This window comes from Triplophysa rosa, linkage group LG11 (assembly GCF_024868665.1).
Source record: "Triplophysa rosa linkage group LG11, Trosa_1v2, whole genome shotgun sequence".
Taxonomy (NCBI): domain Eukaryota; kingdom Metazoa; phylum Chordata; class Actinopteri; order Cypriniformes; family Nemacheilidae; genus Triplophysa; species Triplophysa rosa.
In genome coordinates this window covers 9,391,644-9,415,915 of record NC_079900.1, presented here as the reverse complement: position 1 = coordinate 9,415,915, position 24,272 = coordinate 9,391,644, and the positions used below count along the sequence as shown (strand labels likewise).

The 24,272-nt window shown below is 38.5% G+C and overlaps 1 protein-coding gene across 5 annotated transcripts in view; it reads right to left on the bottom strand.

The window, feature by feature from the left end:
* znf385c (zinc finger protein 385C) overlaps positions 1-24,272 on the bottom strand; it is a 70,787-nt gene that overhangs the window by 45,552 nt on the left and 963 nt on the right. For 4 of the 5 annotated variants that reach the window (XM_057346658.1, XM_057346657.1, XM_057346659.1 and 1 more), the window contains exon 2: positions 2,980-3,243. In XM_057346658.1, the coding sequence (XP_057202641.1) occupies positions 2,980-3,243 (264 nt within the window). Of the gene's footprint in view, positions 1-2,979; positions 3,244-24,272 lie in introns of those variants that run through there. The other variant, XM_057346660.1, reaches the window with a different exon arrangement.

The window sequence follows — 24,272 nt, the reverse complement described above, 5'->3', positions numbered from 1 at the left end:
GATGAGGTGAGATGGTCTGTTGGCTAAATTGGACCGTTAATGACTGCGGACACAGGCAGATGCTCGGAGGGCCACACAAACATGTATACACACAGTACATTTTTTTATAGCAAATGTTCATATGCACACAGTCCCGAAACAGACCCACTGAAATTAGCCAGATGGAACAAAAATGAAAGATTGACATGATATTCCTGCATGAGTACATTCATTTTACGCTCCTCATGGGTTGGGAGTGTGTGTGTGTGCGCAGCCATGCTGATTTTCAGAGTTTGAGGACAGGGGCCTAGAGGAGTTAACAGAAGGTGAGCAGTGATAAGACTATGTGTGTGTGTGGGAAGGGTAAACCCTACGGTATGGGGACAAAATGTCCCCACAAAGATGGCAATATCCAAAACCCTTGTCCTTGTGGGGACATTTTTTTTGTCCCCATGAGGAAACAATCTTATAAATCATACAGAATTAACTTTTTTGAAAATCTAAAAGAGCAGAAACTTGTGTGTGATTGTTAGGTTTAGGGGGTGGGTTAGGGGTAGGGAATACGATATACAGTTTGTACAGTATAAAAACCATTGCGTCTATGGAATGTCCCCATAAAAAATGGAAACCCAACATGTGTGCGCGCGTGTGTGTGTGTGTTGCGGTAAATTAAGTTCCAGGCTTTTGCATTTCCATCCTGACATGAAATACACACCTAACACAGGTGTACACACACATTAATCATTTTATTTCTTCTAAAATAGATTTTCAGGCCATAGGTGTTTTAAAATGTTATATCTTAATTCTACAATGTTTTGTCTGTTATTAAAGCTGCTGTGCATAATATTGCACTAACAGCATCCTAAAGATATCAAACAAATACTGACAGTTTCCAAATGGCTTTCCTAAAAATACCTACAGCCCCACCACCTGTATTTTATTGGTGTGACAAACAGGAAGTCTTGCCCCAAGGTCATGCCATTGGTTGAGCCAGAGGACCACTCAAGCAAACAAAGCAACGTTTAAAGCGCTTCAGAGCCACAGTGCTTGAAGTCTTTGAAGAAGCCATTTGTTTTATTAAACAAATCTGAGGTATAGCTGTATCTATTTATATGGTTGTGTGTACTGTAAATAATGTGTAATAAAAATGGAAATTTATAGCATGCTTGATTTTAGGAATAACTGCAAATACATTTGTATATATTTATATTTAATTTTAAAACAATGAACATCATTCTGTAAAATAAAAGATTGAATACCAGTTCTCTGTTTCTATAGTATTGTGGACAGAGAGAAAACGACAAATTAATATCAGGCGAAACTGAAAAGACAAAGCCTACGTATGAGGATGCATATGTGTGTGCTTTTTGTTACTAATGCTTCAGGCATTGTCGTCCGCTCATGGGAAAGGTTGTCCAGTCTAATTTGACTTCTATTATACTGTCAAACACCAGCGGAATGGCTAATCAATGAGCTTTTATATCTTTGTGTTTGAACGCAAACACAGATAGCCCCTCGCTCACAAACGACTTACACAAAAGGCATCTGCATAGAGCTATGCCATTTAGACTCCTGCTTTAAGCCTGACACTTACACAAACAGAGCACAAAATCTGCTTTGAGACTGTAAGTGGCTGTACCCCCGTTGCTGAAGGGGGCGTCACCATGTCGAGCATTTCCATGGTGAACATGTTCGGTTGCTATGTAATTATGGTCTATTTGTATGAGAGCCTGCACCTGAAGTGGATCTGACTGCTGCTCATATGATTGGACATGCATGCGCGTGTCTTTATGTCTAAGAATCAACAGCATGGAAGTTAGCTTTAATTTTGCATTTGCATTAGAAGAGAAAATTGTGTATGGGGGGATGGATTTGTGTGTGTGTGGCTAAGCATGCATGTGAAAATAAATAAACTATGGTAATATTTAAATATTGCCCACATTAATAATAATTTATTTGTTCAGCCACCCCTAATCACATGATTCAACCCGACTCCGTCCATGTCTGAATTTGTCATGTGTTTTGCGAGATAACATAACACAATACCATCCAACAGACCCCCGCAGCTAGCTGACGTCTTGAAATTCTCCTGTAATTATCCCAAGCCCGCTGTCTAGACGCACAGCCCTGTCTTTACCTCCATCACTACAACAATCAGCATCACACGGGCCTCTAAAATGCTCCTTCCTGACCTATCAGCTGGGCTTAAAAGCTGCATCTCCATGGTAACATAAAAGCGAGTAGAGTCAAAAAAGATATTAACTGCAGATGGACACAATGAGGTCTAAGGGTATGAATTACACGACAATGTCTATCAGACCCCTGCTGACAACATGAAGGTGGTCGACTGTGCCTTTGAAGGTCCTTTTAATACGAAATTTGTGTGTTTTGTACACGCATGTACATTCGGCAACACTCTTGCCATGTCAAGGTTTTCTGTGTTTTTTGTTGTGTGACAAGATACAAACTTTGAATTTTTTGGATGATAATTTCTACAAATGTAACACTAATAATAGAAAATAGTAGTGTTTTGCGTTTCTAAACAAGGTGGGTGGTGTGATTTAGCCAAGTAGGACATGAACATGCATGAAAATCCTTTATTTGCTTTGAGGCAACATTCATATTAAACAATCAATCAAAAACAATCCTTTAACCTTAAATCAAAAGGAAATGATCTGAAATTTGATAGGCTCATATGAATGTTGTCCTACTTCTGTAAATCACGTAAGTAAAATGCACAAGAACATAAGGATCCCAGAAGAACATGCTCTTGGATTTACATCCTATTGCTGGTCTATGCACAACCCTGCATCAACCAATCAGTATCTTTAAATTGCTGCAAACCACGCCCATAAAATCAAATGGCACTGATTATTAGTTGATAAAGCCAGGTTGGCCCAGATCAGGTTGATGCTGTTGGCCATGAAAAGATGCTGATTCAAGAACATAGCCTTTGGGCTAAATTTTAAAGCAACACCAGAGAGCGACACATAATCATACCTGTATTACTGTTGTTTATGTGTTTGAGCCGCTTCTGGTGTGTTTTGCCATTGTAGTGTATCTGTGCTTGTGCTGCGGAGTTCAGCTGAATGTTGCACACTTCACAGAGCGTGTACGACCTGTGTTTGCGCTCCCGCTTTGGACGATGGTTAGCAGGTGGGGCATCCTGTCTCGTAAACTCCACCCCATCAGAGGACACGCCCCTATGTCCGGTCTGTTCAGTTAGTGTTTCTTCTTCAGTGGGGCTAAATGGCCGTTTCATTCCTAGAGAGACAGAAAAAGAGAAAAATACTGATAAAATGAAATAAAAGACATGTATGGACTGAAAGCCCTGTAGTCTGTAAGGATGAAAGTGTCTGTCAAATGCATAGATGTAAATGTAAATAGAGAAGTGTTTTATTTAAAATATTTCAGGCAAGCAGACATAAAAGCTGAAACATCTTAAATGATACACTTTCAACATTTTAAAAAATGATAAAATAATAGATCGTTTCTGATAAAATCTATTACCATTTGTCTAATAATTATTGTATAACTCTTAAGCATGCATGATATTACAGTATGTATCATGGCAGTATGGAATTTGTTCTTTACATTTTTTTTAGAAGAATAGAAACTGAAAATAAAATAAATAAAAGATACAACAACAAAATCTAAAAGATTTCTGGCCTTATAAATATTAATATAGTTGAAAACAAAACAAATTTGTGTATCATAAGCATAAGCATCGTAAGCATCTCTTCGGACTTCCACTAGGAGGCGATATTTAACAACAATGTCCTCACACAACAGAACTCCTGCATGTGAATGCAGGTCAAAAAAATCTTCTTTTCTCTGTGAAAACAATATTTTTGTTTCCTTAAAAATGAAATTTTCTTTACATCAATGTATTTTATAAATAGGTTTGATGACAACAAGCGTAGTCTACCTAAGAATACTCCATCTGGACTTGTCCATCAAACACAAACATACACTAGAGCTTTTATAAACACATAATATGAATGAACAGAGTCACACGGGCTCTATTGATCCTGCAACACGTTCTTTAAACACCCCTCCCTATAACCAGAACACAAATACACATCTGTCTCTGCTGTATGAACTCACCTCATCTAACTCACCACACCCACAAACTATGATTGGTTAAAAGTGAAATAAAAACAATTAAGCAAAAATGTTAAATATCACTCCCTAGTCAGCAAGCTTAAAAAATACTCACTGCACCGACTGTGCAACGGCTTTTTCTTCTAAATGTGATTCAAAAATAGCTTGTTACAGTAATAGTGAGTTTCATAGTTATTCATAACTATTATTCATAAGTTGAGTTAGTTGAGCTCTTTACTGTACTATTGACATCATGGAACAAGGAACTCCTGTTGGTCTAAGTTCAGCAGCTGAAAAGAGCTCTGAAGTAACGCTGTCCTCTCGACACACAGCTGAAGGTGTGGCTGGGGAGACACGCTGCTCGTGTCCTGTTACACATATACACACTTCTGTCTTCCATCCGAGCCTCCCCAGGAGACCATATCAATCAGTGCACTGATATCCTGCCGAAAGACTCTGATGTACAGACACGCGTGTGTATTTCCGTCACATACACATTGACAAAGGCACAAACAGCGGGACAGATGAGAGTGGACCCAACTGAGAGCGTGGTGAAGAAACAAATGAGAAGTGGGAGAAACTGATATACGTGGAGGAAGTCTGGAAGTTGTTTAGAGCACCAAAAATATTCTGTCCAGCTAAAACTTAAAGTGATCTCATCACCAGAGCCGAGTGACCTCTTGGGCCCGATGGCGCTGCTATTTAAATCGCTATTTGTTTTTCACATCGGCACATTCGCATTGCAATTGAAAGTGATTTACATTTTAGAATATAAAACCTTTCCTTGATGTGGCAACAGAGGAGATAAACAGGACAATAATGAATCCAAATTAAAAAGGAAGGTGAAAGAGGAAAAATATTAAGTAATTCCTAAAGAGTAACATTTTTGTTATATAGCATATACATTTACTATAGTTATACTATAGAGCTTGTTAATCGACGTCACGCCGCGTTGACTGTTGCGCCATCTTGGGAGGATGGCTTTTAGTGCGTTCAATTCAGTGTTTTGTTTTTCTTGTTTGATTAGGAAATATAACTATGGTAGGTCGGTTTTGCTGTGTTAAAAACTGCAAGAGTCGTTCAGGAAAAGCCCATGGATCTTTCACTTTCGATTTCTCCATATATCAAACAAAACAAGTAACGGTGCATATCAAAACAATAATATCGAGTGGAGTATTATCCTTCCAAGATGGCGGCGCCACCGCAACATGCAACATAGGGGGTGACGTCAGCTTCACATTCTCTATAGATGGTTTCAAAGCAACAACACAAACAAATGTTACTGCGCATGCACGCTTTTGTGGCCCAAACTTAACATTAAAAAAATTGTTCTTTTTTCTGAAAACAAGCAAAATAAAAAACAAGTAAATTACATAAAATAGCAAGTTAAAAGTATGTCTTGTCAGGATTATTTTGGATTACCAGTAGAAGAACCGTTACTTGGCTAAATTTAAATGCGACAAAGTTACATGATCCATTCAACAAATTGTTTATTTAATAAAATCAACATACAATAAAATTAAACAAATTGTTAAGCCTATTGAATACAATTATTATACAATAAAAAAGTAATATAAGTTAATATTAATATAAATTGATTAAAATATAATAGTTATATTACTAGCCACTAATCAGACCGATAAACAAATACAAACTGGAAGTTAACTTCGGGCCAGGTGCATGCGTCCAATGAAGCCGTCTATATAATAATATATATTTATAATATAAAGTATATATGCTCTCCTGATGTAGGCTATACATTACATTGTGGTTTACATTACAATGTTAATAAATATATAATATAATATAAAAAAATAAAAAATGAATGAATGACCTCAAACAATAATATGGAACACAAATGGGTGACGCCTCATCATATTTCCTGGTTGTTTCCCTGCCTTTTCCACATCATTTCCTGTTCTCTTTCTTCACTCAACACAAATACTGTACAATCACAAAAGACATCAAAACACATAAATCATTAAGTCTCTCATCTTCCTTCTCTGTATTTTCACGTCTTATTCCTTCAGTTGATTTTTAGATTCCATTGTCACATCAAACTCTGAAAGGTTTGTCTGACTTCAGCCGTAAACACCACTTTCATTTCAGCCAAATCAAACGTAAGTGCTCAGAATTGGTGAAAAACAAAACCAGATTGAGCCTTTAGAGTACAGCCGTAATGTTCTACTATCAGACAAAATGAAAACATGTCAGCTAAAATGCAATCTCTGTCAACTGTTCTGGACTCTTATGTTTATGTTCTGACATTGCTAGCTACTGGCTTTGTATGTTCACCGGAATCTGTAATTGGCAGGCAAGAGTACTGGAATAATGAGTTTTCTGTGGGTTTTCCAATAAAGTGTTTCGAGACAACCCTCAGGACCGGGATCACCAGACGCACTCTTGCTAATAAGTTTGCTGAGGGGGCCGCGAGCACCACGAAAGAAGCTGTGTGTGTGTTTGCTCAGGCCATGCTGTGTGTGTCTGTGTGTAAAAACATGTGTATGTTCAACATCTGCTCATAACTCTGATTCAGTTAATCACTTATATATTATGAGAATACTGTATGTTTAACCTAATATAGCTTATGTATTGCTTTCTATTTTAAACCATAGTTGTAGGTCTAAATCTGATTTGTCAACCAGGTTCAACATGTTTACGAATTATTTATGAGGAAGAGATGTGTTGATGTTTTTATCAACCTGTGCATTCCCTAGGAATCAAACCCATGACCCTGGAGTCACAATACCAGTTGAGCTACAGGAACGCAACAGGAGAGCAAGTTATTTCATTTTGATGAAAGAACACGATCCAGCGTGAGACACTCGGTTCCAGTTATTCTAACAGATGCTGTGTAGATCACAGAGGTTCATAACAGCACGATCTGTCCAGGTCTCCTTTCCCTGAGCATTACAGCACCTCAGAACATCATTATAAATTCAGAATTATGCAGGTGAAGTCAAATCACAGCGGATAGCAAACTCACACTGAAGGAGACGGCCGGCTGATGGTATGCATTAGCATAACTAAACATCAACTCGCTCTCTTTCTCATACTTTCTCACTGACAGCGACATTGCTTTCTAAAACAGTGCCATATTTTCAAGAGGGGAAAGAGTTGGGGCTGTGCTTCATGTGTCTCAGTGATAAGTGAGTCTCCATGAGGGTGAGGACATCAGGAGACTGCTAAAACAAATGTGAGCATTATGAATAGTGCTGGGGAACTGTTGTACAAATGATTTTTATGAAATACAGTTTGATTTAATGCAACACATTTATTGTTATAACGTGAAATGAAATCCCTTATTATGACAAAGTCAATTAACATTCAGATACCACTCTAGAAACGAACATTAAACTAGCCTTAGTGAAACCTCAGTTCTCCTTAAGTTGAACCTCACGCAAACATTGGAATACTTTTTCCTTTAAAACCTCACAGAGAGGTGATATGTACTGTCAACACCTGTAAAATGGCACAAGGCATCATACTCGTCGAAAACAATGCACCAACTGACTTGGACCATCTGCTTAGGTGTAAAACTGTTGACAATCACCCAATGAACACATATGCACGCAGACACACACACACACACACACACACTTAGCAGGTCAATCAGGTCATCGATATGTGTCCGTGTTCAAACCAGCTGAAGTCTGAATATATATGAGAAAAGAAAGCTTTACACACACATACACACAAAAAATACTCTCTCATTCATGCATACACCCCCGATGATACATATTATGCACACACTTTGAAAGCAGGTTAATAACAGAAAAAGCACATGAAAACCATCATTACACGGCCATTAACCAATTATTCTAGCTTGGGAACAGTGAAGAGCAAAGAGAGCACAACGGTTATGACGTCTAGAGTTGTGATGGACACTCAATACAGAGCAACACACACAGCCCAACATGGAAAAACTACCAGGTAACACACATGCTGATACTGATTTTTGGTGTCAGGTTTGAATCTATCCTGCATCATCTTGACTTATTAATTGTTATTTTAAACATATACTTCACAGATCAGGTGGAGTGAATGGAGCCTGACAGAATCGGTCTTACACAAAATCTATTTTTGTCAAATAACACTTTATCCTCTGATGTTCTCTGTTCTTCAAATGCACCACAACAGAGCAGGTATTTGAAACCCAATTTTACTTTTTAGAAAAGGGGCTACATTTCCTACAGTCCCTTCAAAGGTCACCAAAATACAAGTGATTGAGACACGCAATTCAATACAACATGACATTTGCAAAACGTTGCAACTCTGAAGTTGAGGGTCCAGGCCAGTTTGATGCTCAAATCCCAAGTGACATTACAGTTTAGAGGAAGAGGAATCATGAATGTGATAGGGTTCAAAGAGGGCCCGACCACCTTATTTTAACTTGAACTTCTATTAGGGACATTTAAGTAGGTGTTTTGGCTTAACAAGTAGATCCCAAGAGATCTATCAACTCATCCCTCTAAAGTCCACCTTAAATGTCTTATCCATTAAATGTCTTAGACATTTGTCATTACTGCATAAGTGATTCCAAGTTTTTCATGCCTGGGGAAAGGTGTGTAATAGTCTCAACTCCATTAAGTGGAGGGATTGAAATGGATTTTGTGGCTCACCAGCTTTCCACAATGATTCCACAGCAACGACATCAGTTTAAAAATATAACCATCAAACAAAGCAGTACACTTACTCAGTAGCACAATTCTCTGTAGATGGTTTAAATGTTACCTTCAATATAGTATATGAACTCAAGCGATGCTTTATTAAAAAGTCCTATGTTGGCAGGACAGGCAGGCTATTTGCAGCCACACACACATACATACGCAGACACACACAAACATAACAAAGCGCTTCCAAGACAAGCATATACGTTGGTTTGATGGTTGCTAACTCTACGGGCAAACTAAAGAGGCCCTTTCAATAACCTCTTACTACTGTTACTCCATCCATCTGTACATCAATGCATGTGTGTGTGGAGGGCAAGAGGGTTAGATGAGAAACCCGGGGGCTTAGTGAGTAACTAAAAACGTTTTCCATCACATTTGTACTTACTTTAGCTCTAATCCATTCCGATTTACCCTGTCAATCATGACAAAAATACACCTGACAAGCTACAGCACACACACACTGACCAATAAAATGATATGTTAGGTGAACTACATCATTTAAAGATATATTTTTGGAGTTTTTTTGAGAGACAGTTGTTGTAGAGAGGACAGGAAGCGAAGTGGATGAGAGAGAGGGGGTAGGGTCAGGAAAGGACCACGAGGCGGGATTCGAGCTCGGGTCGCCCAGGACGCACCGGCACCATTTGTCGGAGCACAAACCTCTCGACCACCTGGCTCCGATGAACTACATCATTTTATAAATATATAATTTTTATTTCTCAAATATACAGTGTCAACTTTGGATGTATAAAAGGCAGCCATGTTGATCTTCCTGTTCGTAGTCCTGTGTGATGACACATTTTGAATCAACTTTATTTAAAGCCTTTATAGTTGCAGCGAGGATCAAAGCTCAGAGACCAAACGCACATTCCAGGAATGACGGACCACATTTCCAGGCACAGTTAGTCCAGCCGACAGGTCAAAGACAACAACGCCAGTCATCTCTTAAATAGCTGTCCATTTATTTTATGTGCATGTATTAAGATGCATTTAATAAACAATGCGTGCCAACATACAAATCTTTAGATTACTTTCACTGCCAGAGACTACAGTACAGTAGAGTATTCTTATTAAAAGTACTCCACAGAAAGTAAAGCTAACGAAAATAAAATGATTACTTAAATTTGACTAGTTATTTAAAACTTAATCCATGTGTAATTCACTAACAAATTTCCAACTACTCCAAAATACAACTGTATTTAGTTAAATTAAAAGTACTAAAGTGTGTTTTGTTAGCAAAGAATGAATGAGCAATCTGCTGAGCAAGTCTCAATCTTTCCACTTACACACAGAAGCAGCATTCTGATATACAGAGGTGTAATTGTGAGCTGTATGCCAGGTGTTTGTATAGTAAAATTGAGCTGGCTGTATAAACATGCGTGACTGAAAACACTCCCTGTGTATGTGTACCCATTTAACTATATTTTGGAGACACATTTGTACTACATTTACCCCAAACTAAATTTTGGAGACAAGTGTTCTCACAAATATAGTAATTAGGCTGTGTATTGGCAAGTGCCTCCCGATACGATACATCACGATAGATGGGTCACGATACAATATATTGCTAAGTATATCGATACGATACACATTTGCGATATATTGCAATACTTTAAATAGAAAATGTAAAAAGTAGAGCTAGAAATACAACATGCTGTGCACCACCGGGGGTTTTCTAGGATTAGTGTAAAAACGTCCGTTACCTCTGCAGAGTGGCCATGATGTGCGATGCATGGACCTTTAGATCAGAGGTTTGGGTTCTCAAACTGTGGCTTGCGCCCCTCAAGTGGGTAGCACAGGGGAATAAGGTGGCTCACGCAAGTCACTTGGCTGTTGTGGTGCATTACAGTTAAAACACTGAACATGGGCAGTATAAAACCTCTGGTTCATCCGTGCTGTAAATGCGCTGGTGTCACATCCGTGAAAGCACAATAAATGTCATTGTTACTTTTCTTAATAAACTTTTTGTCTAATGCACTGCAGTAGCCAAGTGACTTGTGTCATGACTTGCGAAGCCTACAAACAGCATTATTTTATATAACTCATTACTCCATGACTTATTTTTGAAAACCAAAGCACACCCACACATCAGCTCTGAGAGCTCGAAGCGTTCGCCATGCTCGCATCCACTTACTTTTGGCCGTATGTATATGACATGATTTTAAAAAATGTATAGATAGTAGAGGCATCACTATCGAAGAAAAAAAATATTGCGATAGTTACATGTATCGATATTTTTGCACAGCCCTAATAGTATTAGACATATGAAAAACATTCTTGTACTGTCATACTGAAGTGTTCCTCGCAATTGAAAAGGCTCATACAATGTAAATAGACTAAATCATGGTTTGCTTACAACAGGTTTACATGAGGGTTAGGTTTAGGTGCACAGTACAGTAAATGTAATTATCGTAATAACTATTGGGATGATAAGAGGTCCTCACTAATATAAATCAGGTCTCTCTCTGTGACCATTCTGAAGGGGTTATGGGGGTATAGACCACTTTGCAAGATGTACACAAAAGTCCAGATCCACTTCCAGTTTCGTTTTTATTAATCTTAAATATATAATGCAATTATGATTAAAGATATTTGTATAAGGAATTTCTTTTGGAACAGCGTTGGACCAGCATTGTCTACGTTTCCCAAAGTGGTATATTAAACCTAGTTTGTGCTATGCTAAGCTTGTCTGTCTCTCCACCAGTTTCTGTGCCCAGTTTGTTCTCCTTATTGTTAGCACTTTGTAAGCTTGTTTGCTCTTCAAAATAATGTTGTACAGATTGTAAGCAAGAGTCACCTTAGATCTGTGTGCGTGTGTGTTTATGTTTTCAAGCGTTGATACGTACGGGATAAAGTCTGGGTAAAACCATGGGGTGTTAATTAGACCCAGAGGGCAAAAGTAACTGTTGTCACACTCTAAAAGCACACCACACATGCACACACACACACGCACGCACACGCACGCACGCACACACACACACACACACACACACACACACACACACACACACACACACACACACACACACACGCACACGCACACACGCACGCGCACACGCACACACACACACACACACACACACACACACACACACACACACACACACACAAAGCAGTACAACATCCAATCTAAAAGAAAGTAAATCAATTGAAGTAGCAAACTGCAGAAAAAAGGACTGAATAATTGTCTGCTGAGTGCAGAGGGCCACATTTGTCCACATTCCTGCGGCCCATAAACACTGTGAGGACGAACAGAGCTCCCAGAGGAGCCTTGGCAACCCAAAACAGTTTAAGAGCAAACAGGTGCCAGGATGAGACGTGCTCGACGAGAGGACACAAGTCACCCCGACACACAAAACAACACAGACTTGTCACGACTGCCCACCTGCTTGCATTTTCCACAACACTGAGCTCCTCAGAATATTTTAATGAACCTATATTTATGACATGCTCTCTCTCACACACATACACTTAGCGAGGGTGAATCCTTACAGCTTTGAATAATTTTGGGCCATTTCACATGCAGGGACCCTCTTAGCATGTGTTTACGTGCTCTTTCACACGTTACATATTCATCAGTGCACTTTACACACACTCGCACCACCCGAGCACTCAGACAGTGAGAAGCAAGGGTGATGATGTGCTACCGCGGAGGAAACAAAACTGCACTCTATGTGACAGATGTGCAATGTATTTGAAGAAAAACACGAATATACAGAATGAGAGATGACGTTGGTAGGTATTTAAGGTCACTCGATCACACTGGATACTGTGATACATGTGTGGTTCACACATGACCTCTTATTACAGGAAAGCCTACATGTGTGAATGTGAAGAAACTGGACGACTAAGTGAACAGTCACGTATTCGGGTCAGTTTCACAGAGGATGTGCAATGGTTAAAGGAATTTACTAAGAACACTCATAATCACACACAAACATTGCAGCTACTTTCACTATGTGTGTGTAAGGGTCACAGCTACGTCTGGCATAGTTTCGAACCTGAATGTCAGTAATGAGAAATGGTGGAGCAGTGTGTGTGTGTGTGTGTGTGTGTGTGTGTGTGTGTGTGTGTGTGTGTGTGTTGTGTGTGATGTGTGTGTGTGTGTGTGTGTGTGTGTGTGTGTGTGTGTGTGTGTGTGTGTGTGTGTGTGTGTGTGTGTGATATTACCCTTCAGGTAGAGCAGTGGGGGGTAAACAGCCAAAGCGACTCACTTGCCAGGTTAAAGAGAACATTAGAGAGAGAGAGAGAGAGAAGTGAGAGAGAGAGAGAGCACTGGAGGGCCGGAGAAATCTCTAGAGGTTACAGAACCTTTCTACACTGTTCTCTGCCATTAGACAGCAGTGACAATCTGGGAATGACTGTTTCCATGTGTCTGTGTATTCAAACAACACCCACTCGGCGTGTGCTTACATCATCCGTATTCAGAGTAAGCTGAAGAGCTCAATCTTCTCATCAGCTGTATCTGAAGTGAATCACACGTCACATTTCACTGAAGGAGATTATGTGTGCCAAGGTCAAAGACAAGCAGAAAGAATAATTAAAAGAGCATTTAATAGGACATTCTGATGCTATTTAAGGATGACGAAAAAAGAAAGAGTGAGAGAAAGAGAGGGAAGAGGTAAAAAGTGTGTGTAGGTGGGTGGGTTTACAAAACCTAAAAATCTAGACGCTAGCTAAATCTGTCACAGATGCTGACGTGTGACATTCAAATCAAACACATACAAATCGTCTACTAAAAAGAAAGACTTTTAGTAACTATAGTGCATCTTTTAAAGGGGTCAAATGACACGGATAAAATGAATTTTATCGTATGTTTTACATGTAATGCAATGTGTATACACGATTTAAGGTTAAAAAAATGCTGTATTTTCCACATACCATGCATGTTTGTATCTCCTCTTTGCCCCGCCTGTCTGAAACGCGCAGATTTGTTACAAAGCTCATCGCTCTGAAAAGCGAGGTGTGCTATGATTGGCCAGTTAACCAGTGCGTAGTGATTGGTCGAGTACTGCAAGCGTGTGACGTTAATGTAACGCCTCTTACCATGTTCGGAACATCATGTTCCCCAGCAATTGTACTGACAGGTGATAAAATGTCATCGGTACTTTCCTTATCAATTCGAGCCCGAATCTGATCCGGAAAATGAAGATGATCAAGCCGATACATCAACTTTGCCAGCGCGACTTGAGCAGGATGTAAAGGACTGGTAAAGTTTTTAAGAAATATATTATGTTAAATAGTTAAAAACTATAGTGAACTGTTTTACCTTTTATATATGACATTATAAAGATTTGCCGTTAGTGATCAACCAGTGTTACGCCATGTCTCGTTGCGACTCAACAAAGACAATAAACCCCATTATAAACACGACAAGACACCCTAGTCCATCAGCTGGTGTCGCGTTTAGCCATTTAAAGCTGTGAAGAAACGGAAATTTTGACCTTAAATTAGGTTGCCCCCCATTAACTCCATTATGGAGGAAGATCCGGAAATGTTTTCCTCAACAACCTTGGATTAGTTTCTACAGAAAAAATAAAGACATGGACGTCTTGGATGACATGAGTGTGAGTGAATAATGTAAAGTGAACTTCTACTTGAATTTGTCCATTACCACCACAGTGGTAAAAAACTGCCACCATCACAACCCTATTGGTACATGATTTTCAGGGAAAAAGAGAACTAATGGTTGCCTTGAATATTTTCAAATAAAAGCAGTTGACCACTTTTTGCCTTTTGTTTCAGTCTCTGACGATTTTATATTAATATTTAAATATCGGCCAATATATCGTTTATCGGCTTCCATTGTTAAAGAATTATCGTTATCGGCTAAAATTTACATATCGGTGCATCCCTAATTTACATGATGTTTTGTTTTTTAGGTTGTGAACATTTTGGGACTTCTTTTAGAAAACAAAAAAGGTTCTATCCACAAAGTCAAATAGAATTTGGAAGCTCAATTTCTCAAACCTGCTCTGAATGCAGAAAGAGCCTTTTTAATTCAAGGGTAGCGAAATATAAAATGTATATATAAAAACTGTGACAGAATTCATAAAATAAAAGTTTAATAATTTGTTTAGATATTATAATTGCAAAGTTTTCAGTTAGGGAATGGCATAAAAATAGCATGAGGCCTATCCTGTTATTTGGTATGAAAACCATTAAGTGTATGAGAGAGGTGTGTGAGTGTATGAGTTTGGGTTGGTAAAGTGCTTTACTGTATGTAATAAAGCTCAATAAAACGAAAGGAAGGAGGCGGGAATCGGCGAAGATTCAAAACATTTAATCAAAAATAAATACACCAAAAATACAAAAGTAACAAGCCAGCAGTCGTCCGCGAGGGGACATAAACAAAACTTAACTAATGTCCGGGCCCGGTCCTCTCTCGCCGTATTCTCCTGCCGTTCGCATGCTCTCGTTTATTTGATTTGTTTAGTAATATGCCAGTCATTTTATTTTTCATTTAAAGATTGTTCATTGGTCTAGCATGATTTAATAGTGCCGCCTTTTGTAAGGAACAATGTCGTTTAATTGGCTAAACTATCCGTCAGTCATGTTGGTGTTTCATGATTGGTTATTGGTGGATCCTTCCTATCTGTGACGTTTACCGCTGTTGAAATAGCTGATAAGCGCTATCGCAGTGCCGTGCTAAAAAGAAAACAAAAAAACTGAGAGACAATAACACAAAAGAAAAGCGTTTAGTAAAATGAAAATAACGACTAGATTTCTTACACTGTGGCACCAAAGCCTGATTTTCAGGCAGAGAATCCAGAGGACAACCACCTGCTGGAGGCATAAAGTAAGTTACCTGTCAACACTCCTGTTTTGGCCGTGAGTCTACCGTTCTTCAAGCCCACCCTGCCGTTTTATTATTTCTCCCGTGAAAATACAGTTTTTCAGTTATTTCCCCCAGAAAGTGGTCGTGAACGGACTGACGGGAACCGGAAAGCGTTGGGGAATGGCCCCAGGGAACCCCCGGGATGCGATCGCGGGTCTCCCATATTTTGGTACCCAAATGTTGACAGGTGAAACAGCTGGAGCTGTGTGCGACATTTAAGTATTTTTTAATGTATACTGTTTAAACGGCAATAATGGTTTTTAATAGTTTTACATGCTTGTCATGTTCGTTTAAATATTACTGTAGTCTTTATCTTATGTTTCACATTAGGTTTACAGTATATTTTCTAACACACAATATTAAACGTGCAACAATGTTACCCTACATTTTTGGAATGTACTTACATTAAGTGCAAATATCCCGTCTTGATAGCCATTAATGACCATACAGTATCTATCCATCAAAGAATGTAATGTTGTAGTTAATATTAAACATTCTAGCTAAAAAAATGTCCAACAATACTTCGCCGTTTGTTAATCTTTGTTATTTTCAGCATTTACCTAATATTTTTTAAAACATTGAACATGCACCATGGACTAACATGAACAACTGTATTTGTCATTAACTAACAATAAACAAGTTTAATAAACGCTGAAAACTGTATTGCTCATTGTTGGTTTCATGTTAAAGCGGGGGTTCCCAAATTTCCAATTCGACAGGTATAATCTCTCAAGATCCACCAGAAATATAGAGAAAACACACACACACATTCGCTCTTTTTTAGTAAGAATGCCTCCACTGTCAAAGCAAGAACTATAAACGTGTAAACCAAGTCACTCGAAAAAAAAAGCGTTTCCTAATGATAACAAACACATGTAGCAAATTATTCTATTTAAACAGTAGGGGGGCCCGAAATCGACTCAAGCCCAGGGGCCCCCACCTCCCTAAGTCCGGCCCTGCCCAGCACCCATACCTCCTCCGCACCAAACTCGGCTTGCCATCTACAAACACACACAGCGTGGTCTTGTTCTGAGCGTTGGCTCTAAGTGTGTGCTATAGGCATCAGGAATATTATTCATCAGGTTAAGGGAAAATTTCACTCGTTGACCAAACACACACAGACACACATACACCACAAAGGCAGAAACGTCCACACAAGCATCTATTCATCCTCTCATGGGCTGATGTGTACATTCATAGCAGCTCTCCCGCTCAGAGTATGAATCACTCAGTGTTGCCATGTGTCCAGGGCTCAATCTTTAGACACCCACTGCGGATTCTTCTCGGCTGTGTACCGACATCGCTAAACCACCCAAAAAAGGCTGATGGAAAACACAATTCACCTTCCTAAGAAAATCATCTTTGACTCAAGACTGACAAATAGATCAGGAGAGAAAAGTAAAAATAGACAGCAAGAAGAAGAGACAAGGCGAGATAAGGGGATATAAAATCAAGAGTCTGCCTCCTCAGTGTGAGTCAGCCTGGTCCCGACGTCACAATCTCCTCCAGATCCATTCAGAGCTCCAGAACACCGGAGGGGCTCTCGCTCTCTGCGTACCCGCCACACAGGCACGCTGCCCGAGGAGAAAGGAGTGGGTCACACGAGGAGACCCGGAGCAGAAACTTGACGTGGGTGAGGGGATTGTGGATGTCTGTGTATGTTTTTGTCCTTGAAAGACTCATTACTGTTCTGCAACACACACAGACAAACACGCAAAGAGAAGGAAAGGAACTTTGATGTTTTCTATGACACTATGGTGACGGTCTATTCATCCATCCTTTTAACTGTCCATTCATTCATTTACTAGCAGGTATGCATCCATGTGCGTGCAAATACAGATATAGACGTAAAGAGTTTGAATGCACATGTATGGCAGAATAGTGAGAGTAACATTCAGAGAAAGCGTGTGCAGAGATTAGTGTGAGTGCAAAACACTCAGCCCTAATCTCATCTTTAATCAGAGAAACCAGGAGGAGAGATGCTGTGTGTGAGCCATTAGAGAAAGCGAGAGAAACACAACGAGGATGGTCTGAAGGGTTCATACAGGAGACCTGAAGATGGAAGCGGGCAACAAAACTACAGCAAATTGGAAGGTTCAAGATGCTCTTTGATCATGACACAACTAAATAACCTTTATAACAATCATTCTCTGCTTTTCTATCTCTCTCTCAAAGGCACAGTGCTTCAACATGCTAACACAGTTGATTCTGAAGTTCGTGTGACAGCCTCTTAACCATGAAAAAGCATCTTGGATCAAGAATCCAAAATGACTGTTGTGTGCAAGTGTGATAAAAATAATCCAACACCTATCATTTCTCTCAGTCCACAGGGATGCTGGGTTGTCGTGCCAGTTTCAATGACCGTGATGCATTCCCTCTCTCACACAACACATATACATACACACAAGCATGATAATGGCTGTTTTAAGAAGCTCTTTAGTCTTTATACTAAGACAGAGTTCAAATGAAGGCTGGCCTTTCAGCTCAGCGTCTGCTTCTTGTGTCTCAACAGCACAATAAAGCTCATTAAACCTCATCAGACAATGCATGGCTGCGGCTATAGGTTGCTAATACCAGATCTGAAAATTTGTGAGTCATGGTGAGATTTGAAGAGTTGACTTAAATTGACAAATAAATGAGTGATTCTTCCGATTCAACAACCTTTACAAGAATTCTATTCAAATGACTAGAATCAAGTAGAGTACAGAGTAAATTTGTATTTTCTGAAAGATATTAGTTTTTGCAAGGCAATAAAATACACTAATAGTGCAAATGTTTGGGACAATTTATGTTTTAGATCTGTGCAAATTAAAAGCACATAAGAGTAACTTTAAAATGTGTCATTTTGAATATATACCAATAAATAGCAGCAAGTAAACAATAGATCAATCACAAATGTACACTTTTATCTTTATAAAAGCGGTTGAAAGCAGACTGCAGAAATGATCTTAAAAATGAATTGAACAGTTGTGTGTAGATCAGGCTAAATTAACAGCAAAAACTGTGCCGAATAAGAAAAGTGGAATGTTTGAGGCAAATGAATACAGTGCTGCCACGCAAGCTCTAATAAAAGACTATTAAATCAAAAACTATGGACTAGAATTTCTTCATGATGCATTTTTTTTTCAAATGCTTCGAGCTCATGAAGCATTTGAATTCTGTCATCAAGCAAAGTGTTTAGGTGACCATGTGACATCCCTCAGCATCACGCTAGTTTCAAGAAAAAACTTAGGAATCATTTGATCATTGCTGCTACAGGAAACAGCTTGCCTTTTTTTTAGCTTTAAAATACGGTAATGCACCATATGCCCCAAACATGATTATCAATATTGTAAATTACATTACATTACATTTTAAAACACATTTCAGTTGCAGCTAATGAGGATAGCACTTCTTTTCTCCAGATAAACATCTGTGGTGTCTTCTTGGCATTTACAGGCTCGCACACAAACATACACATTACACAGCTCACCTTGAAACACTTTGTGAGGAGTTCTTGCTTAACACTTCACTTTCCTTGAAAGCAAGGAAAGCTAAAAAAGCTGGTTCTCACACACGCAAATACTGTAGGTAGGCCTATAACTACTTCTTGCTAAAAGGCAAACAGTGCCCTCATTTATGTTGAGGAACCCTGGGAAGCAAATTTCCAGTCTGTTCCTGAATGTACACTCCACCTCTGTGTGTGTCTGTACAGTGTGAGCCTACACAGAATCTCTGTGTAGTCCTGAGAAGGCCATTAAAGCACATGAATCACTCTGAGTACAGTACAGTAGTGACCAAAAGTGATGTCCGGAGGACATATTTAAAATATGAGTTTTACACAAAATGGTGAAAATATATGCCCAAGGTAGCCTCCTTAAATTCTTCTCAGTGTTATGCTGGAACTCTACAGCAAAATCGCCAGTGTTAAAAAAGGTCAAATTAACACTCACAGTGTATATATAATCCACATTGTTAAAAAAAGTCAAATTAACACTCACAGTGTATATATAATCCACATTGTTAAAAAAGGTCAAATTAACACTCACAGTGTATATATAATCCACACTCTCATAGTGTGGATTATACTGTATATACACTGTGAGAGTTAATTTGACATTTTTTAACACTGGCGATTTTGCGGACACAACGTTTAATTTATGTTTAATAATATAATAGAAACATTTAAGGACAAAAAGGCTTTACAAAACTGGACATAATTTTTGGCCACTATTTTGCTGTGTGTTTGTCATTGTCAGATCTCTTGTACAATGAAAATATACTGGCCACACCTTCTGACACTCAACATACATTCAATGTGAAATGGAAAAGAAACTGTATGCTGGCAACAGCTCGGCAATATTTTATAATCTTGACATTTTTACTCAATCATTTTAATAAATAAAAAAAACTATTTTTATACACTTATTTTATAAAAAATTTGAACAAAGTCAAACTCTAAAACCACATTTTTCTACTAACGATAAAATCTAAGATGCTATTAAAATACGCATGAGTCAACACTGTTATACTTTTATTTTAAAACAAGGAAAGATCACAACACTAGACTAACAACACACTCTTTAGCAAACTTAAAATCAAATGTAAAGCACATTAAAATATTCATTTTGACAAATTTGCTTAAACTTATAGGGTAAAATGAATCATCTCGTATAAAATGTAAGTATTTAATACATCACACAGTGCATTTTTAAATCATCATATAACACACTGTTTGATTTGTGTCTGATATGTGTGTGCGTTATACAATAGGAACGAGAAAGGCAGCGCTAGTCACCGGCTGTCAGGTGAAGAGAAACGGGAGAGGTCACAGTGCTGAAACATTAACCCTCCAGACCCCCGGGGACCCGCTGAGGAGAGGCAAGACCCCGCTGACCGTGGCCCAGAGTCGAGCGCTCACTGCGGGGAACACCGACAGTGTGATGAGAGCCCCAGAGGCGCACTTCAGAAGAGGGCAGGTTGCATGCCCTTGGGGCCCTAGACAGCTGTCAGACACCATAACATACACAGTACCGAAGCACATATACCAGGACACGCTTATACACAGGGGAAAAGTGTAGCAGGGAGTATCATAGGTGGAGCTACAGAGAGAGCGAGATGACAGGGGTTGTCTCACTTGACCGTTCTGTCACCTATAGTGAGGAAAGCCACCAAGACAGACTGGAATGTAGAGATACAGGCGTGAACATATTATAGAGACATATATCAGGTCATTCAAACATAATTACCCTACTTATCTAAATTCACCTAAGGAAATAAATAAAAATCGCTCTTTTGTTTCTAAAACACATTACAGCTGAGCTAAGTGGAGTCTGTATAGATCAATAGAGCTCAGACTGACAATAAACTTCTTGCATTAAACTCTGCGCAAACAGCTGAGCAGATTTACTGATGCTATTTGAAATGTGTTAAAACAAAAATAGTAAGAGTAACGACATTGTAAAGATTCACATGTAAAAGCCATCCTAAATTACATACCAAGATGTTTAAACTAGCAAAAAGCCAAAGTGTAAAGGGATCATAAGCACATTCAAAATCTGTCATAATGCATTTTTACATGGCCATTTCCATCCAGCCTCTGACCTTCTGATATTTTTTAGGGTGTTTTGTGTGCTTTAACTTTAAGATACATGTAAATGATCTCTATTATAGGCTAAGCTTCACGTACAGATTTTAATGCTTCACACTATTATTTATCTATGGCCAAGTTGATGAATACTAAATTGGCATTGGTGGCCTATTTTTGTAGCTTAGTTTCCATTAATGAGTTAGGTGGTTCTGAACGTTAGATTACATTGACACAGTACACCTAATCCAAATAAAACAACAGTAAACAATTTCTATATAATTTGGAATATACCCTTCATGAATAGGCATCGAAACTGTACAGCACAACAAAAGCTCTCTCCTCTCCTTCACACCTCTCGTATCTCTCCGTCACCAGCTTTCTCACTGCCATGAAAATAGAATGATTGAAGAGGTATTGAATGATCAGGAGAGAGTGATGAGCTGAGAAGAGCAAATGACAAAACAGAAAAAATCCTATATATAAAAGCAAAGCATTCTGCTGTAACAGTTTACATACCAATACAGCTATTATCCAACACAACAGGTGTCTTCTCATGCCCTTCAAAATGAAACAGACACTCACGACTAAACTAAACACATCAAACCTTACTATTGGATTATTAAGCTTTCCAATTTAGGTTCTTTTTTACATAAATTCATTCGATTTAACCCACAATACACAATTCACCATTGCGCAGGCTGTCCTTCATTTTGAATCCCGTTTACACATATATTCAAGCACTGTCCATCTGTAATCGGATCGCTCGAGATGAATCTTGATACCAGGTGTAAACAGGGTCACACACAGACAAAGCTTAATAATAAGGACAACACCCGACATAGCAACAATACCGTAAAATCGTGAAGGCTTGCGTCTCTCACCTTCCCACCAACACAAACAGAGTAAGAAGCACATCATTGAAAAATAACACATTTAAAAACATTTTCTTACCTACTGAGAAAGTAAATGTTCACACAGAGGTACTGGCAACCTTCCCAGTCTAGATGTTAGACTCTTACAACTGTAACTGGTTTATTAGACTTTGTTTATAATAAGATAACAAATATGTAAAAAATGACTTGAGTGTGTGAATATGAAAAAGTTAAAACAATTACCTGTGTTAAATATATAAAATCGCACGATGTCTAAATAGGCCTAAATGTGAATTTAAATGTTTTCTTCAACCATTCATCAAAACAGCTTTTGTTGGGAAGAAGCCAATGAAACTCTGTGGTGATTTACTATTTCAGGAAGCAACAGAACGATCAGTTTAGACTGTGATAGTTTTTGATACATTGCCACTTTCAGTATTGTTTGAATGAAGATAAAGAAGCATCCCATATAAAGAAACACAGGCAGAATGTCTTAACATAAACAAGCATGTCAATGATATATTACAAAAATAGATGGGTTGCTATATGTTTTTGGGTGTAGTTAAACATTGACTGGAGGAGAATATAAGAAATTTAAGCATTGGAAACAGAATTACCTATTGTAATGTACCGCCTTTCCGTTCTATAGTCTAAAATCTGGCATACAACACACAGCATCCCTTATGTACAAGTGCCAACTTAATAAAAGGACATTTACAATTTCTTGCCAGAAAAAAAATCACATTGAAGGAACTACAGGAACATTTATTTATAAATCATTTCAGTGCAAGTTCTGATGAAATGGGTGTTATCCGAAGAGGAAAAACGAAGTGCAATTATAGTTCAGAACACAAGAACATGGGCAGGATGTAACTGCAAGTAACGCAACATTGCTAGCCAAGGAGTAAGGAGTTCAAGCGAAAAAGCTATTCAATAAACACAGATTGTTTGAATAAAGATTTGAGAATCAACACAAGAAACCTCTGAAGTAAAAAAGCTCATAATTTGGGTTATATGCTCCACTATAATTCTGAGCAAAGATCATATTATTGGCCTTTATCCTGAAGCTACGGTCTTGGGAGTACAGAGCAAATCACTTCCCCTCTTAGATCACATTATAGTATTTATTATGAGTCACAAAGCTCTAGCGGAAGAGGTGTTTTATATTATTTAGAGTTATTGTGAGACAGTACTTTGAGTCTGTGCCAAAGGCCACACTTTAAACTATACAGTTTTCTTGATGTGTAACAAGGCTTTTCAAATAGACTTTTATTCAACAACATGCGTTACATGAAACAATCCTAAGGCTTAGTATGTATAACGAAAGCCGGAAGAAAAACAGACATTAAAGATGTCAGGTAGGCTATTAAAAATGTCTTAAAATTGACTCAGACTCAGCGAGGATGAATGTCTGTGCATCATCTCTCAGCTGGCCTAGAGACAAGCAGCGTGGGAACACAAGTCAAAACCCTACTCCTGTGGGTGAGCATCTTAGATTTGCTCACCTGCACTGTTATGCAGTACAACATTTACCTCTCCCACTGTAAAAGGTGGCAAATCCCTATTAGGGAATGTGTAAAGGAACAGTTCATAACAAAAACGGCACTTTAAAGACACTAATAATGATGATGATTTCTTAAAAGGTGTGGGGTTATGCATAATATCATGTGTATTTAAATTATGCAAATAAAAGAGCATTTAAAGCGAGAAAGATAATTGCAAATGAGAGCATCAGTCTTGATCCTCAACAGCTGACAGCCCAAAGGTTTCCTGCATTTACCAGATGCCACTTCCTCCCGAAAAACAGAAAACAAACGCTTAAACGATGCTTAGATAACATTACTGGAATCAAATAATTGATATGATAGCAGTTTTTCGTTGTTCTATGGTTAAATGATTAAAATTAATTTTAAAAATACCAAATAAAACCTTAAAAGGTGGATAATAAAATAAAATAATTATTTAACTATGCTTATTTTTCTCATGTAATGATGTGGTGCTGAAGTCCTCCAATGGGCTATACTTGTTCTAAACTACATAAAAAGAAAAAAACGTCAACTTTGGGGTACATTCATCATAGCGGGCAGCACTTTGTCTGAGGCAATGAGATTGTGTGCGCGCTCACAGTGCGTTTCATTCAGCTTTCATCCATTTTTAGGATGCCAGCGGAGTATTTCATATTTGACAGCAAAGTAAACATGATAAACCGCAAGAGCCATAGCAGCAATGCTTTATCA